Source organism: Triticum urartu, chromosome 3 (genome assembly GCF_003073215.2).
Source record: "Triticum urartu cultivar G1812 chromosome 3, Tu2.1, whole genome shotgun sequence".
In the NCBI taxonomy this organism is placed as follows: Eukaryota; Viridiplantae; Streptophyta; class Magnoliopsida; order Poales; family Poaceae; genus Triticum; species Triticum urartu.
The window spans coordinates 739195969-739214049 of record NC_053024.1 but is presented as its reverse complement, the minus strand read 5'-3'; the positions used below and the strand labels follow the sequence as shown (position 1 = coordinate 739214049).

The window sequence follows — 18081 nt, the reverse complement described above, 5'->3', positions numbered from 1 at the left end:
CGCCTTGAGCGGGCATATACTTGTTCTTACTCGCCTGCTTCCATTGTATGGCTTTATCACTTCTTCTTTTTTTGCGGGGTATTACTGTATCACTATGAAGCTGTTGCAAGAAACAATGACAAAATGGCCCCGGCAGCCACGAATACATACAAACGTGGATAGTGACATGGCAATCTAGATAGCCACGAACCAAGATTGTTGCTGCATTTTGCAGATCGCTCTAACGAGCAAAGATGTTTTTTTTATTGTGATTATAGCATCAGCTTAATGGTCAAAAAAGGGCTCAAGTGATCTTACTCTTTTCCTCTCACCAAAAGTCTTATTCTGTTTTTCGAAGTATAGAAGAGAACTCTTTCCAAACAAGGAGAAGGCCTATTAGCTCAGTTGGTTAGAGCGTCGTGCTAATAACGCGAAGGTCACAGGTTCGAGACCTGTATGGGCCAAAATATCATTTTTCTTTTTCTAACACTATGGAAAGTGCGGAAAAAAAACAAAATTATTAGGACGGCTTCGCCCGGGTTCGAACCAGAGACCTTCAGTGTGTTAGACTGACGTGATAACCAACCACACCACGAAACCATTGATGACAGATCTGTCCAACACTTTTAGAATAACACACTAAAAAAACTGTAGAAGCTGGAAATTTTTACAACATATATATGCTTAAGTCACTGATCCACAAGAAAAGAATTCATCATGTGAACGCATGCAGAGCTTGATTGCAGGCCAACGATTATCATAATATAGTTGGCTCAACCCTAGTGTTACTGAACTGTTCTTGCAAAGAAACTCTTCCCATTTTCAGATACCAACAGAGTTTTCCGTTAAATGAACTAGAGTATGCTACTTGGGCTCATGGAAATGCACCATCTGTACAGCTAGGCATGTAAATAATAGGCCCAAGGCCGTTCGTGTGTGTACTAAAAATTAATGGGCCAAGGCAAAAAATAAAGTAAAAATGCTACTGAGCTGATTTCCATGCAACTAGAGTAGTAAATCTAAAATAAAATGCAACTAGAGTAGTATCAATCACATAGAGAACTAAGATGCATACAGCCACACACCAACAATCCGACAGAAAATAATATATGAAAACAACACAATGACAACAGTAAAGTGAAATAATAATATGTAGCATTGATCGGTTGTTTAAAATATATTGCTAATATGTTTTTTGGCAGTGGAAAAAAAGGGGAAATGTCTTGCTAATATTGTCGTGCCAGCGAAGTGCAATATTATCGTGTCGGAACCTGTGTAAAGCGAATAATTCTTGAAAAACTAACCAGCTGGTGCGCAAAGTGGCGCTCATGATTTATTTCCATCTTTTTTGGCGAAAGGATTCATTTTAGTCTTTGTTTGCTTTCCCCCAAAGGGAATATTTTTTAAAATCTTTTGTCGAGACGAGGTCCACAAGTTAACTAATTCGAAGCTAGAAACTTGATCTTCTCGTATGATTAAGTACTAGCAAACATGCCCTGCGTTGCAACGGGAGAAAACAACTCTTGCACACCCTTTATCCACTGAGCATCGCTAAAGACATCACCTAATGCCCATAACATAATAAACATGACTAATGCCTCATCCTCAGGTCCACATCCTCCATTTCAATATAACATTAGACACATGCTTCCGCTTGTCGTCTTTGCCGTCCTCGTCGCCGGTGGTCGCGGTACCAGTTGTCACTAACCAAGGTTGGCCAGGTCCAATAGCTGGATTGTTTAGTCGCTTTCGTGCCCGGCGAAGATCAAGAACGTTAAACAAAGTTTTTTTAATCATCTGGCTAATATAATACTCCCTCCTTTCCTAAATTTTTGTCTTTCTAGAGATTTCAACAGGTGACTACATCCGGAACAAAATAAGTGAAACTATGCTCTAAAATATGACTATATACATCCGTATGAGATATATAGTCCATTTGACATCTCTAAAAAGACAAATATTAGGAACAAAGGGAGTAGGAAAAAGCACTGCACATACTATATGTATGTGTCATCATATAAATTGAGTAGTTTGTATCAGATAGACCATGAAACCTTAGTTGGACTCCTCATGCATTTTGACGGGAGTCACTGGGCTGAGTGAAACTGGTCGTACGTGAAGACGCGACAGAGAAAAAGATTCCTTCCATGTCCCTAGTTTAATAAATTGAACTAAAACAATCCATCAGGTGCGCATATTTAAAATATTCGCCAAGTTTTATTAATAGGTATAGATTAAAGCAATTTAGCTACAGTACCTCCCATTTTTTTTTAAAAACATGTTTTAAAAAATATTTGCCTTTACAAATTTAAAGTTCAAAACATATTTGTGTTTTTAAAATGTTTGCTAATTTCAAAAATAATCACATCAGTACCTCCTTGTTTTAAAAAATAATTAGGTTTCAAAAAATAAAATAGAAATAGAAATATTGTTTTTCTTTTAAGAAGGTTTGAGTTTCAGTTTTTTATTAACAACTTTGCAAATTTTTCGCGTTCCAAAAGATATTTACATTTAAAAATATCTTTTCCTCTCACTATCTCGCGTGACTGCTACCTAAATTCCTTGCAGCGCAGTATTTATTCTTGGATATGTTTTTGCTGGGGCGGGCTGTTGGTATGCTAATAGGCCGGCCCATTACGGATCTGTGCGTGCTGTGCTTTTTTTTTCGGACAGAAAGGAATCGGGAGAAACCGCTGGGACGTACGAAAATTATTTTGGTCCCACCGTAAACGAAAAAAACTGGAGAAACAATCCTCCCTTTAATATTAGGTAAAGATAAAGATATGGTAAAGCGGCATCCTTTTTTATTTTTCGAGCATCAGCATGCATGGTAAGATGCATCCACTGATATTTTCCGTTCAGGTACGTCTTCAACATTTATTAGATATTCATTTTCTTGGGCAAAACTCACAACATCTTAATCTTCTGCTTATGATCATTTCAAATTTTCTCAACGCTCTCAGCTCTTAAACAGTGTTTTTTGAGCCATGAAGAAGAAGAAAAAGAAAAAGAAGGTGATGATATATGCATAGCACAGACACACACGTATAGTTAAACCAGGGAGATTTTATTTAGGGGGGCCTGTTTACAACAAGCATGGCATGGCACCTGACTGCTGATGCAGGTCAGGTGCATAGATAAGGCCCTCGATCAGGTAGCGGTTACATGGTATGGTAGTAGTAGATCGATATGATCGATGCTGCACGCACGGTGCATGCATGATCGATGATCGATCTAGCAGCTGCAGCAGGAGCAGCCGCAGCTGGTGCCGCACTTGCACTGGGTGCAGCCGCAGCCGCCGTTCTCGGCCGCCATCTCCATGCCGCCGGAGCTCCTGCACGTACCCCACCCTTACCAAGATCAACATACAGTCATATTGTTACGATCGAGTGCATGATATATGAGGAAGGAGAAGGGACGTACGCCTTGTGGGTGGCGGTGGCGGAGACGAGGAGGGTGGCGCCGGCGGCCTCGGCCTCCGGGTACATGTTGCAGCCGCCGCAGCCGTTGCCGCACTTGCAGGCGGTGCCGCAGCCGCAGTTTCCTCCGCAGCAAGACATCCTCGGTTCGGTTGGAGCTTCGGAGATGGAGAGGCTTTGATTGGCTATGAGCTTCTTGTGTGCTTCTTGCTGGCTTGAGGAATAATGGAGGGGCGTGGAGGCCTATTTATAGGCAGGAGGAAGGAGGAGAAGAGATGCTGCACGCACGTATAGGTACAGGCACTTTGGCAAAGGATGGAGGCGAGCAACCGAGGGACCACCGCCTAGGGAAGAGGAATAAGGATAGGGCCGTCTCATCACCCAATTTGATTCTCTCTGTCCATATCTCTACTACACTACCTTGCTTCTTTCTTTCTTTCTTTCTTTATTTCTTTCTTTCTTTCTTTCTTTCTTTCTTACAAGGAACTATAACCAAAAGTCACCTGTGGGAATCTAGCTATACCTATTTTAATGTAATTTTATTTGTTCATGTTGTCGGTGGAAATATCAACCTCAGCCGATAACCGATGATGCCTATATGCTTCAAGATTTAGGCATTATTGCAGGAACAATCTTATCTCTTGAATGTTACTAGTATGTGAGTCAAATTTGAACCAAATTCCAAAACTTGAGGAAGAAAATACTGTTTCTAAAAGAAAAAAAAATACCAAGGGGCGCAAAGGGTGTGGTATAGTATCTCCAGCAGACCGTCCAAAATACTGTCATATGTACTACTCCCTCCGTCGAAAATACTTGTCCAAGAAATGAATGTATCTAGATGTATTTTAGTTCTAGATACATCCATTTGTATACGTTCCTACGACAAGTATTTCCAGACGGAGGGAGTATCTCCGTATGGTTTATCATGTAAAAAGATTCCACTTCTTAGTCATTTCCATCTCCATCGGAGCATCCAAATTCTCTCTTATATTTTTGATAATATCATAGAACTACCAATTCTTTTCTTGTTCGCGGGGGATATAACTACCAATTCGACTATGACTTCTAACCCAACTAAAAAAACTATGATTTCTAACAGCTATAACCACAACAGTTTTTGGTTTCACGGAAGCAGAAGCATATTGAGTTGGCGCCCGCAATCTGTTGCTCTACCATTCATCATGCTCCGAAAACTATCATTCAATTCCATGAGGCAGCTCGCAGCAAGAAAATCCAATAGAAACAACACCTAGAAGCAAGTACAGTGGCAACAAATATAGCAGCAAGCATCATATCTCTTCCCTTCATCAACTTCTCATCTTGACGGCCCCCCATTTATTCTCCTCACCGCACCGATGCCTCCAAAGGTCCCTCCTGATGCCCATTTCTCCTCACTGAGCCCACCATTTCCTTGTCGGCGCACCCTTTCTCTTCTCTCCCACAGCCGGAGCCAACTCATTATCATTGGGTTCAAGTGAACCCAATGAAATTTGCTATATCCCTTATAACATCACAGTAGCGTAAGACTAAGCAAAGAACCGAACCCATTGTTTAGCAGAGCTGAACCTAATGGTCTATATTTCTGGCTTGAGAATACAGTTTTTGAATCTTCCATAAAAACATGCACATGCCCATGCATGTCCCATTCGTTACGTGTATCTACATAAAAAAGAAAGCAAATCACATAGAGGTGAGAAGGAACCGAGTGGGTGCTGGCAATATGTCCTTGTCACCCGCCGGTGGAACGCTTGAACTAGCTACAACTATGCACTTGTTGACTTGTTTGTTATAGAAGTGAACTATATAATCGACTAGTTTCTTACGTGGAAATACACTAAATATCACTGATATTTTCTGTAGGGCCTCCGGTGCTCCACGTCAGTGGTACCGATGATCACATTATGAGACCCTTTTCCATATTCATGCAGTAATTACATAATTAACATGTCCTCGCTTAAAACGACAAATAAAATTCAGTAGTGATGCAGATCAGGCTTTCATTGGTTAGGAGCTTCTTGTGGTTCTTGGTTGATGGTTTGAGGAACAATGGTGAGGCAGAGAGGGCAAGCGAGCAGGAGGAAGGAGAGATGAGATGAGAGATGCTTTACGTACACACATACTTTGGCAAAAGGATGGACGCGGGCGACCGATGGATCGCCGTATAGGGAAGAGGAATAAGGATAGGGTCCTCCCATCATTTGATTCTCTTTGTCTCTATCTAGCTTCTTTCTTACAATAAGGAACTAGAGCCAATATCCATTTGTTGTTGGAATTGATTCATACTTTGTAATTATTATTATTTGTGCTAATCTGTAATTACAATTTGTGTTATTACAGGAGAGGAAGGATCTTGACGATGTTGGAAATAATGGTATTAACTGGTGATTTTTTAGTAAGCATTGAGTTAATTTTGAACTAACAATTTTTAAAATCTTCATAAAAAAGTAACTATATTCCATACATTGGTTGATGACCCTTGCCTTTTTGATATTACTGAGGCAAAAAAGGTTTTCCTCTTAGCCTAAGGTCGCCAAAAGTCTCAGTGCCCCTTGGTCTAGAATAGTCTGGCGGCTTTTTTTTTTCTTTTTCGGTATTACATGAGGAAGAGGAATTTTACAACCATTTTCATCTCTATTCCATTGTTATTTCAATAACTGTCACACTTCCACTATTTTTGAATAATCGTGGCCTCTTTCGTTTGCGGATTTTCAAAAGCACATAAACAAGCAATATCAACGTAGGAACTTTATGTCATGATGTATTAAATCCTATGAGAATTCAAAATATAGAACATATAATATAGCTATAGAAATGTTGTGTTGTTGATCCGTGAGAAAATTACAAGAATCTCCTTAAGCAATAGGTGCAAGCAAAGTTGTCACTGAACCAAGGAACCACAAGGTTTGATTCAACAGAAATTATCTTCCAAATTCATGGAAAGGAGGCCATATGAATATTTTATGGTTCCATACCTACAATATCAAGGAAGTCCCATAGAAAAGATTTCTGACAAATAAAACCCTCTGAAATTTCTATATGATTCCTTCGAACCAAAAGCATCATAACCGATAAATTATTCAAGGCTTGGGTATTGATAAATGCCACAATATCTCAGGCTCATTAGCCTCGCTGTTTTATTTGTATTTTCATGCTTTTGAAAAAAAAACCCGCAAAACCAATCAAAATGTACATGACTGTATTTATGTACGCTTGTAGAGATTTATGATTTTTCATGCCATGTGCAGTCAAATAGAAATAAATATGTTAATATTTTTTTCTTTCAGAAAGGAGGATTTACCCCCGGACTCTGCATCAGATGATACACATAATTATATTATTAATTATTGAAACGATGCTAAGCAAAGGTAAGCACTAAGGCCGATCAAATCGACGAACAAAAAAAAGTAAAAAAAAGGTCATCCAGATAGGACACACCTCGCGGCAGCATCTCCAAATTCTACCACAAAACCTAAAGGTTGTATAGTAGCAGACAAAGCGCACTATTGAACACACATTAAATATTTCTAACACAGATCACAGATCAACTCACTTTTTGTTAGTTTGCGGATGAAAGCAAAGCAAAAAAAGGTAAGAAGGAAACTGAGTGGGTGGTGCCAATTCTTGCCCCCAGTGGAAAGCTCCATTTAGGGCTATGCAATTCTTGACTTGATTATTTTGCTTGCACAGTTGGCCGCATATGATGACTTTGTGCACGTACTGGGGATAAAAATCTCTGATATTTCACATGTCTCCTTGAGTGCTGCACGTCGGCCGTTATTTCCCATCCAGGTATATATCTAGAGAAGGAATATTGAGGGGCGTCATGAAAACATAGTTTTTTTTTCACAGGAGCACAAAAATTGATTTTGGAGCTTGGCCTCCATGAAGCCTTTTTTGGGAAAATTCAAAAACCAGTTTTTGATGTTTCGAACAATCAAGAAGAAACACATGTATATAGGGATATACATAGACATGACGGGTCGATAGAGATGTTCCTTGAGCACTATTCGCCCGCCTGCATATATGGCTTTATTATCTTGTAGCTGTTGCAGGATGATTCGCGCGCACATCACATCACAAGAAGTCAGAAACAATGACAGAAAAAGATACCAACAGCGACGATTACTTACAAGCATGGACAACGAGATGGGAACTAGCAAGATCTATTGTCGCATTTTGCAGATTGCTTCAACGAGCAAAGATGACTTCTTCTCTTAGCTCGAACCCCTTGATGGTTTTTCTTTCTTTTGATTCATTCTCTTATTACCTTTTTCTTCTAATCATTCACCCAGGCTCGCCGATATAACATTTATTGTGGCGGAGCTTAGTTAGGGCCAAAGGGGTATGACTCCACAGCGAAATTTATTCTTTAGACTATTTCAAGTCTATTATCGAACACTATTTAGGCCAAAACTGGCATAATACACTAGGTTAACCCCTTCATCTCTGGCCAAAGCTCATTCATCTTAGTCATCTAGCACCCTCTCAAATTTGGAGGGCTGGCACTGCACATGTATTGATCGATCATGTTACACTAGAGGTTGTAAAGAAAGAGTGGACAGGAAAGTACTACACCCAGGAGCAAATGCACCTGGTGCGAACAGTAAAATCAAAAAATAGAAAAAATATTCAAAAAATTCTGATTTTTTTGTGACATACTTTCACAAATGTTTGTTGTGCATGCAAAGTTTCATCGCGAAATCACATTGGTGGAAGGCGTGCCAAAAAAACAAAATCAGAGCTCCAAAATGCTTTTGTAAGTAACATTTTCAGAGCATCGGTTTTGTTTTTTTACCACGCCTTCCACCAATGTGATTTTGCAATGAAATTTTGCATGCACAACAAATATTTGTGAAACTATGCCACAATTTTTTTTAGAATTTTAGAATTATTTTGGAATTTATCTGTTCACACCAGGAGCATTTGCTCCTGGGTGTAGAAACTCCACGTCCGAGTGGACAACATTAAAACAGAAAGAGCGGCCTATTAGCTCAGCTGGTTCCACTAGCGGTTTTAATTTATCCTCTTCTTAAACTTTTGTTCTAATCATCAGATCGATATACAACTTTTAGCCCCGTGCATATGTACATGGCTTTTAAACGCCGCAAACCAAAGATTGATGCGATAATGATTGATTACTTGAGATGACTGAACGAACCCAACGGTGAGCCGGTGACTGATATTTCATGTGGTGTCTTGAACGCCAACGTTATATTTCCATCAAAGTATAGAGAAGGAAGGGATACTGCGAAAACATAGTTCTTTTTTCCATATAATGAAAAACAAATTTTGGCTGCATGGATCCTATGACGCAGAAGTTGAGAGTGATTTTTTTTCTCTTGGAATGCTTAAATCGATGCATTATCGAAATAATGGGTCTGAATATGCGCCTTGAGCAGGCATATATACTTGCTGTTACTCACCCGCTTGCATATGTATGACTTTATCACTATGAAGCTCTTGCAAGATGATTTGTGTGCCCATCACATCACAGTAACAATGACAAGACGGCCCCAATAACCACGAATACGCGCAAACATTGATAGTGACATGGAAATTTAGATAGCCACGGACCAAGATTTGTTGCTGCATCTTGTGATTCATAATATCAGCTTGCTCTTTTCTTCTCACCACAGGGTTCTGAACAGGTGCTGCACGGGCCTATTAATGTAATATATACAAGGAAGAACACTTCACCACTAAAGAGGCCTATTAGCTCAGTTGGTTAGAGCGTCGTGCTAATAACGCGAAGGTCACAGGTTCGAGACCTGTATGGGCCATTCTCTTTTTCTTTTTCTTTTTCTTTTTTTTACACAGTAGAAAATGTGAAAACCCTTGTTAACAAGGCCCGTACCCCGGGCCAAGATGTGAGAGCCGAGGATATGTCTCGCCCGTACCTAATTCGGACAGCCCATTAGCGCAGTCGATTGCCGCTTGTTTATCGCTGTGGGTTCGCTCGTTCCTCTCCAGTTTTCTGTGTTTTTTTCTTTACCATTTTATTTTGTGTTTTTACTGGTTTCTTTGGTTTTTCTATTCCCTTTTGCTAGCCTTTGTTTTCTATTTATGTATTCACTGGTTACCTTTAGATTTTTCTTTGTTTGCATTACTTCTGTTTTTTACTTTCTTTATTTCTAGGTTTTCTTTGTATTCTTTGGTTTTCTTTGCTCTTTTACTTCTTTGTCTGTTTTTTTTATTTTTTCAACACATATCTACTTCTCAGTACACAATTTACATTTTCAGCGCACATGTGAAATATAGTTTTTTATACTTTGGACATTTTTCAAAGACATGATATACATTTTTTTAAACAAATTTCAGAATAATTTTTGAAAACAAGATAAGTTTTTTTCAAAATAGACGTCATAGTTTTAAAATTAAAATAAACATTATTTTAAACTACATGGACACCTTTAACACAGTATATATATTCCTAAAAATTTCATGGACATTTTTCAACAACGGTGAATATTTTCTTGAAATGCCATGAACATTTTTGTAATGCAAATAAACATTTTTTGGCCTATGGGAACCTTTTTACATTGTACAATATTTTTTTTAAAATTTCAAGGACTTTCTGGTTGAATCATTGGATTTTTTCTTAAAATGCCACATATATTTTTTAATGCTATTAAACATTTTTTTTGTTATGCAAACACTTTGTTTACATTGCATATACTTTTTCTGAAATTGTTTCAAACACATTTTGAAACTCATGAACCATTTTTTAAATGTATGAAATATTTGTTTTTGATTTACACAAATAATTTTGTTCACATTGTATAAACATTTCATAGATGTTAGGTATGTTTTTTTAAACGCGTGACATTTTGTAAATGTCACAAGCACTTTTCGTACACATGATTAACATTTTGTGTACATATTTATCTCTTGAAATGCATGATTAACATTTTTCAATTTTTTATGTAAATTATATTTATATATGTATACATATATTTTAATAATATTTCAAAATATAAAAATATTAAAAATAAAGCTAAAATGTGAAGATAAAATGAAAAAAACATCAATGATGTGAAAGTGGCGTCAGCCTGACACGCCCACCTTCTTACTGGGCCAGACCAACAACAGCACCGTGCATGCAACCTTGCACTAGGTTAAGAAAGCACTTTTTCAGATGGCTCCCAGAAGGCACCGGGGCCTGATGGCTTCCCAGCACAATTTTTCCGGAAGCACTGGGATATTTGTGGGGATGCGGTCACAAAGGTAGTACTGAGTATCGTTGAAGGGTTGGAGAGTGCACAAGAGATAAATAACACAATCCTAGTTTTGATCCCAAAGGTAAAAAAATCCAATGCTACTCTCTCAATTTCGCCCTATAAGTTTATGCAACGTTCTTTACAAGATTAGCTCTAAGGTTGTAGCAAACCGTCTGAAGGTTGTGATACCTGATATAATATCTGAGAAACAGTCTGCCTTTGTTCCTGGTCGTTTGATTACTGACAACATTATTGCTGCCTATGAGTGTCTGCATTTTATGAAGAGAAACAAGGCCCAGAAGCATAGACACTGTGCGCTAAAGCTTGACATGATGAAAGCCTATGATAGAGTGGAGTGGAATTATCTGAAGGCAATAATGTTAAAGTTGGGATTCACACAGAGATGGGTGGACATTGTGATGGGGATGGTTACTTCGGTTTCATTCTCAATGCTTTTCAATGGGCAGAAACTTGATGCTTTTAATCCAACACGGGGTATCCGTCAGGGGGATCCTATTTCACCGTACCTCTTTTTGCTGGCAGCAGAGGGCCTTTCGTGCCTTTTGAAATCTAGAGTTCAGTCATCCAGTCTGGCAGGAATACAACTGGCTTCATCGGCTCCACCGGTTAACCATTTGTTGTTTGCAGATGACAGCCTGCTGTTTTTTAAAGCAAATAGTGAGGGGGCTGAAGAGGTGTCTCTTCTTTTGGAAACCTATGCTAGAGCTTCAGGGCAGAGAATTAATAAAGACAAATCTTCTATCTTTTTCAGTAAAGGTTGCCCAGAAGAGGTAAGATATGCTATTAAAATTATTTTGAATGTCCCTAATGAACAACTGAAGGAGAAATACCTTGGTATGTCATCTGATGTGGGAAGTTCAAAAATGGGGTGTTTAAATATCTCAAGGATCGTTTGTGGAGCAAAATACAGGGATGGATGGAGATATTATTGTCAGCAGCTGGCAAAGAGGTCCTCATTAAATCAGTAGCCCAAGCTATCCCGGTGTATTCTATGTCCTGTTTAAAACTTCCAAGAGGATTATGCAAGAGTTTAACTTCCATGATTAATGTGTTCTGGTGGGGCAGTAAGAGAGGACAACGCAAGCCGTATTGGGTTTCATGGGACACTATGAGTATGCCCAAGTATATGGGGGGCTTAGGGTTCAAAGATTTTGAAATTTTTAACCTTGCACTCCTTGCTAGGCAGGCCTGGAGAGTTCTTCAAAACCCAGAATCCTTGAGCGCTAGAATCCTTAAGGCTGTATACTATCCGGGTGGTGATTTTGGACAGCCGAACTTGGTAATCATCCCTCTCAGATTTGGCGGTCAGTGATGGAAGGGCGAGATACCTTAAAGCTGGGTCTTATTCGCAGGGTGGGTACTGGAACTACGACGGATATTTGGAACATGAACTGGATTCCACAGACAGAAAATATGAGACCCATTGTTTCGTTGATTGCTCAACCTCCACAACTAGTGTCCGAGCTAATGGACCATGGAAATGCTAGATGGAATGCCGAGCCGATCCAGCAGGTGTTCTTACCATATGATGCAGATGCGATCTTGCAAATTCCAGTCTGTACAAGAAACGTAGACAATTTCTGGTCATGGGGTTTTGAGAAGAACGGGATTTTTTCTGTTCGCTCTGCATATAAGATGGTAGTGGAGATAAAAAAAGAGGAGGGAAAACTGGCTAGAAGAACGGCCAGGTACGTCTAATATGACCGATATGAGTAAATCTTGGACCTCCCTCTGGAATGTTATGATACCTGCAAAGATTAAAATGTTTCTATGGAGGTTAGCCAAGAATTCTATCCCCACCGAAGATGTGCAGAAAAATAGAAATATGTCGCATAAGGAGGAGTGCTATGTCTGCGGTGCTCGGGACTCATGGCGTCACAGCCTGCTCGAGTGTACGATGGCGCGCTGCGTGTGGGTGCTAGTGGATCATGACTTGTTGGAGCACATGATAGCAACAAGTGAACCATCAGCTAAAAATTGGTTGTTCGCTATGCTGAAGGTTCTCAAACATGATGAGTTTGTTCGTATGGCAGTCACTTTATGGGCAATATGGTATGCAAGAAGAAAACTGATTCATGAGTCAATTACTCAGAACCCATATGACACACATGCTTTTGTTCGGAAGTTTATCACAGAATTTGATCAGTTAAATATTGGGCAAGAAGGATGTGTGATAACAGTGCAACAAGATAGCCATGTTAGAGGAAAATGGATTGCACCAATTGAGGGATATGTTAAAATTAATGTGGATGCGGGTGTGTCCGTTCATCACAACATGGGAGCAGCGGCTGCAGTCTGCCGAAATCGAGACGGAGCATATCTTGGGTCATCTTTGTTAGCTATACGTGGTCTTGTCAACCCAGCTATACTGGAAGCTCTTGCTTGCAGGGAAGCACTTGCTTTGGCTCAAGATCTAGGAATGCAGTATATTCAAGTAGCTTCAGACTGTCAGCAATGCATCAGCCACATCCATCAAGGTGTAGGAGGAGAGGATGGAGGAGTTATAAAAGAAATTTTAGAGAGTCTTCAAGGTTTTTCTTCGTGTATTTTTTGTTTCGAACCTCGAGCTTCCAATGTTGACGCTCATAGGCTTGCTAGGTTTGGTGTTTCTCTACCTCAAGGGAGGCATCTATGGCTGGGTCTTCCTCATGACCCGGGTGCTATATCTGTAAACGTAACTGATTAATAAAGCCTAGCTTGTTTTGCTCAAAAAAAAACTAGGAGTCTCTGCGGGCGATCCCAAATGTAAGGTCCTCTCAAGCTAAACAACACAGATTTGACTCGTTTCCTTGTTAACACCTTGAAGCTGTGATATATAATTTGTTGATCAAGCGGGTCAAGGTCAAAACCTTGATGGTGCTCTAGGGCACCGGTCCATTAGGCCCCAACTGAGAATCTATCAACTTCGTTGTCCATTAATCTGTCACAACCAAGGTGATGACACAATAAGGTTTGAAGATTGAGAAGTACGACAACATGAAGAAGGGACCCGCCCGAAGTGGTGTGGCCCTGTTGTGCACTCTAGACGGGCCGACATGAAAAATAACCTAGTTGTTTTCTTAAAAGATGAATCTGGAACCTATAGATGTACTCCCTCCGTAAACTAATATAAAAGTGTTTAGATCACTAAAGTAGTGATCTAAACGCTCTTATATTAGTTTACAGAGGGAGTAGAAATTATCACATAAGGCTTCTTGTCGAACACCTCTGACCTCTTACTCCATTATCCTTCTCCGTATGAACTCACTTTACCCTGCAATGGAATCCTAGAAACTATGTCAAATCCTATGTGATTGTTAGTGTGTTGCCTCCATATATCACAAGAACGTTACATAATCCCAAGAAAACTCAATCTAGTAGCTCACCAGCTGGCTCATAGAGCATCCAGATGTACTACTCAGCTAATTCCCTTGTTTTCATCTATCAAGAACATGCAGAGGTGTTCTAACTACCCTCTTAAGTATTTTTTTAAATATCCATCTTTGTATTATCCTTCTAATACTTAGAATCCATTCGTACAAATTTTTTTACACATGACAGTGTTTTTGTCGAGTGCATGAATGCAATAGCTGATGCCCATCGCCATAGAGCTGCAGATGAGGATGTGGATGGCTCGTGCACCGCACAATTCCTAGCTAGCTTTGCGCCAACCCAGCCAGGGTCGTAGCCAGGTTTGACCAACTCCCCCTGCTACCTTCGTGCTAGTGACACAAAGTTGAAAAATCTTCACTATGGCTATAAGTCATCGAGGAGAATTGCTGCCATGCCCTGGGCCAAGGCCCTATTGCTCGGGGCCTAGCTATGCATTGAACCCTACCCATGGAGCTAGTAGGGCATTGAGTCATCCATCCCTACTTCTACAGCTATGATCCAGTAATGACATAAGTCATGATTAAAGTACTCGTCACGGGGGGACGCGGAGGGTGGGGGGGGGGGGGGGGGGGGGGGGGGGGGGGGGGGGGGGGGGGGTTATCATCTTTGTTCATGCGGAAGAAGATACTCTCTCTGTCTTAGAATGTAAGAACATTTTTGACACTATGCTAGTGTTAAAAACGTTTTTATATTTTAGGACGGAGGGAGTAGCTTTCATGCCATTATGTCTAGTATACAGATGCAGTAGCTGAACCACGTTGTCATCGAGCTGTAGAGACACACCCGGATTGCGCCTAGCACCCATTTATTTCATCTAAGCTTTGCGCCAACCAAGCCCATGGGCACATTGGACATCCATCTGTACTTCTACAACCCATCAAATTTTTTATTTTGTAGGAGAACTTTTGACAAACCAGTCACAATAGCCAAATTTCTAGAGGAAAGAGGCAGGGTCATGCAGTAAGCTATCATATGTCCAAGGTGCATCGATGGTAGAGATCCTAGCCTTGTGAGATACTCCCTTCATCCTTGAAAGAGTGTAGTTTCAACTTTGTTGGAGGGTCAAACCATCTCAAAGTTTGACCAAGTTTACGCAAAAATATATCAATATTTATGAAACCAAAAGGCATATGATGAAAATATTTTTATCATGAATCTAATGCTACTAATTTGATGGCATAAATGTTGATGTATTATTGTATAAATACGGTCAAACATAAAAAAAATTGACTTTTTAATAAAGTTGGAAGTATATTTTTTCAAGAACGGAGGTAGTAGAATAGAACTGGCACGCTACTAGGGGTGTAACCCAATCGTCATGCAATCAGATTGCTTGTAGTTCATTGTGGTCATGCAGACGGGAGGAGATATGTCTTTAACAGCGATTATTCACAACTGCATAATTTTATCAATGGAGTTTGTAGAGATATCTTATGAAAACTGGATGCCAACCCAGTTGTTCACGAGCTAGCTAAAACGTAATTCTTTTGTTGGACAAAACTTCTTTTAAAAAATTACCCCACCCATATAATACAACATCCGTATTTGTTACATTTGCCGCAAAGGTCGAAACACTATTAATAAGAACACCATCTATTAACAACACTAAACTTCGCAATCTCATGTGCCACCATATTAGCCTTCTTGTTAATCTCAGAGATTTTCAAATTCATCATAATGGAGACACTCAACACTTCTTTTTTTAGATCAATAAGGTTTGTCAAGTCCATATTATCATGTACAAGAAAGTAAGCCAAAAAAGAACAGTCAATTTCCAAAGTTATGGGCTTGTGAAGAGTGATACCGATATAAAGACCGGAGAGGGTCGCTCTAAGTTCCGCATCCTTGATGCTAAAGCACTCACCAATATAATCCCAAAAGGAAATGTTAACTTCTCTAGTATGATCTCTTCGGATGGTAAATTTCACAACTCCCTCAACGCCGTACAGAACACCCTGTAAATTCCACACCTCCCTCAACGCCATACGGAACACATTAGCCTTAGGGGCAGCCTGCCAAAACAAATATTCTAATTTCCCGAGGAACGTTAGCCTTTCAAATAATATTCCAGAGCCTCCTCTCTCCATTTACGGCCACCCTGGAATTCCCCAAATCAATCTCCTTGTCCTTGAGATTGAGGGCAACCTATACCTACTCTTCACCGAAAACAAGCCGTTTTTCTCATGGTGCTAGCCTACTAGACGATGAGATCTCCCTCACCCAAATTCAGAACACACAGAGTAAAGTAGATGCGTGATCATAGATTCTTATCCCATCTCCTTATGCCACTCATGAATAAATCAACCAACCATTAGATCTTGGTTTTGGTTTTCTTATCAGTAAATTTCAAGCCAGATTCCCTAGAAAGCCAATTATCCCTCCAAATATTTATACTAGCACCATCGACCACTCTTCATATGATACCCTTTTTCAGCAGCTCAAGCCCATGCGTAATACCTTGCCAAGTAAGCGATGTCATTTGAGGGAAGACCGTATCAATAAGATGCCCATGAGGATAATATTTAGCTTTCATCACCTTGACACACAAAAGAGTCCAGAAATAACAATAATCGCCAAGCTTGCTTCGCCAAAAGCACTTGATTGAATAGTATAAGATCACGAAAGCCCATACCCCCTTCACCTCTTGGTCTCGTCATCTTGTCACACGCGAGCCAATGAGTTCTTCTTCTATTCTCCTCATCACCCCATAAAAAATTCCCGATGATTTGGGATAACTTACCACAAAGAGAAGCTGGGAATTTAAAAATACCCATGGCATCAACTGTAAATGCAGTAAAAAGAACACTACAAGTAACAGAAATTACGTCCATGTTCACAACAATATTTCATGTAACTAGGGCGATGACCCCTCAAGTGAGATTATTTATTTGCTTGTAAACGATGTAATGACTTTTTTAAGCAATACGGCTAGCCGAATGACATTGGCCAAGAAAAAACATTAAACATGGCCATAGGTTTTTTTAAGAAAACATAGAATATCCTTTTCCTTAATCAATATTCAAAGCGGATCACAAGTTTTTCATGTAAGCTACCGGCCTCGAGCTGCTTGGCATGCGATTGCTATTGGCCGTCGGATTAATTTGATATGATAAATAGTTATCTTCGGACAGATGAGACAAAACTCATTAGCTCAGGCAACGATTAATGACGCTTTTGCTTTGAAGGGAAGACAAGGGGGCGGTGGCGCAGTTGGCTAGCGCGTAGGTCTCATAGCTAAAGCGAGTGATCCTGAGGTCGAGAGTTCGAGCCTCTCTCGCCCCATTTCTTTGTTTCTCCTATTTTCGACTAGAAAAAACTGTAAAATACTCAGAGAACAGACGCACACAAACACCTGCAATGTGTGCGCAGCAAGAGTTTCTCCACTTGTTAATTCCACAGCTCACATGATTGAATCTCCCCGTCTTGCTTGTTTAATAACTAACATAAGACGCTGACAACAATGGGGAACAATGGATGGATGAACGAACATAATATGACGATCTTTCTTTTCCTTGCAAATAATCCCTTTCTTTTCATAAAACACATGGTAACAGGATCGCACCATGACACATCCATATGAATATATTATCGAACATCAACGCAAGGGAGAAAAATTGTCACAACTCTCAATTGTACGTGGCATGCTAGCCGGTTTGTCACGAGTATCCATCTTTCGACGGAGGGATAAAAATGAAATTGAAAAGGAATTTTGTGTATTTGTTTTCCTCCTGTATAATAATAATAGTTGCTTTATTATTATACAACTGTTGCATCATGATCTGTGCACACATCACATCACATAAAGTTGGAAACGGTGACTAATAAGATTCCAACACCCCTCAATTCCTTGCCTGGTGCTCCAATATGCGGACAACACGCTTAGCATTTGCCATGGACCTCACCGCTGCTACTCACCTTAGATCCATCATTTTTCACAAGTCGTGTTCATTCCCATGCACTCCAATTCTTCCGTGGCTTCTGCCATGGCAGCGGTTCTTGGACGCCCCATCTCTTCCTTGTCTCAACCATACCTGGGTCCTCTGCTTTCCACCTTGAAACTCCCTATCTCAGCC

At 40.0% G+C, this 18081-nt stretch overlaps 1 protein-coding gene and 4 non-coding genes across 5 annotated transcripts; 3 read left to right on the top strand and 2 right to left on the bottom strand.

Annotated features, from left to right (window-relative positions):
- The first annotated feature begins 369 nt into the window (after window positions 1-369).
- On the top strand, window positions 370-443 carry TRNAI-AAU. Its single transcript has one exon. It is a non-coding gene; the product is annotated as a tRNA-Ile (tRNA).
- A 62-nt stretch (window positions 444-505) lies between these two features.
- TRNAV-AAC lies at window positions 506-579 on the bottom strand. Its single transcript has one exon. It is a non-coding gene; the product is annotated as a tRNA-Val (tRNA).
- Window positions 580-3027: 2448 nt separating this feature from the next.
- LOC125546360 (metallothionein-like protein 2C) lies at window positions 3028-3638 on the bottom strand. Its single transcript, XM_048710605.1, has 2 exons — window positions 3403-3638; window positions 3028-3313 (listed from the first exon to the last, which is right to left on the bottom strand). Exons 1-2 carry the CDS (start codon window positions 3537-3539, stop codon window positions 3214-3216), a joined length of 237 nt encoding a protein of 78 aa, XP_048566562.1. The 5' UTR covers window positions 3540-3638; the 3' UTR covers window positions 3028-3213.
- A 5466-nt stretch (window positions 3639-9104) lies between these two features.
- Window positions 9105-9178, top strand: TRNAI-AAU. The gene has a single exon. It is a non-coding gene; the product is annotated as a tRNA-Ile (tRNA).
- Window positions 9179-17203: 8025 nt separating this feature from the next.
- TRNAM-CAU lies at window positions 17204-17290 on the top strand. The gene is given in 2 exon segments: window positions 17204-17241; window positions 17255-17290. It is a non-coding gene; the product is annotated as a tRNA-Met (tRNA).
- The last annotated feature ends 791 nt before the right edge of the window (window positions 17291-18081 follow it).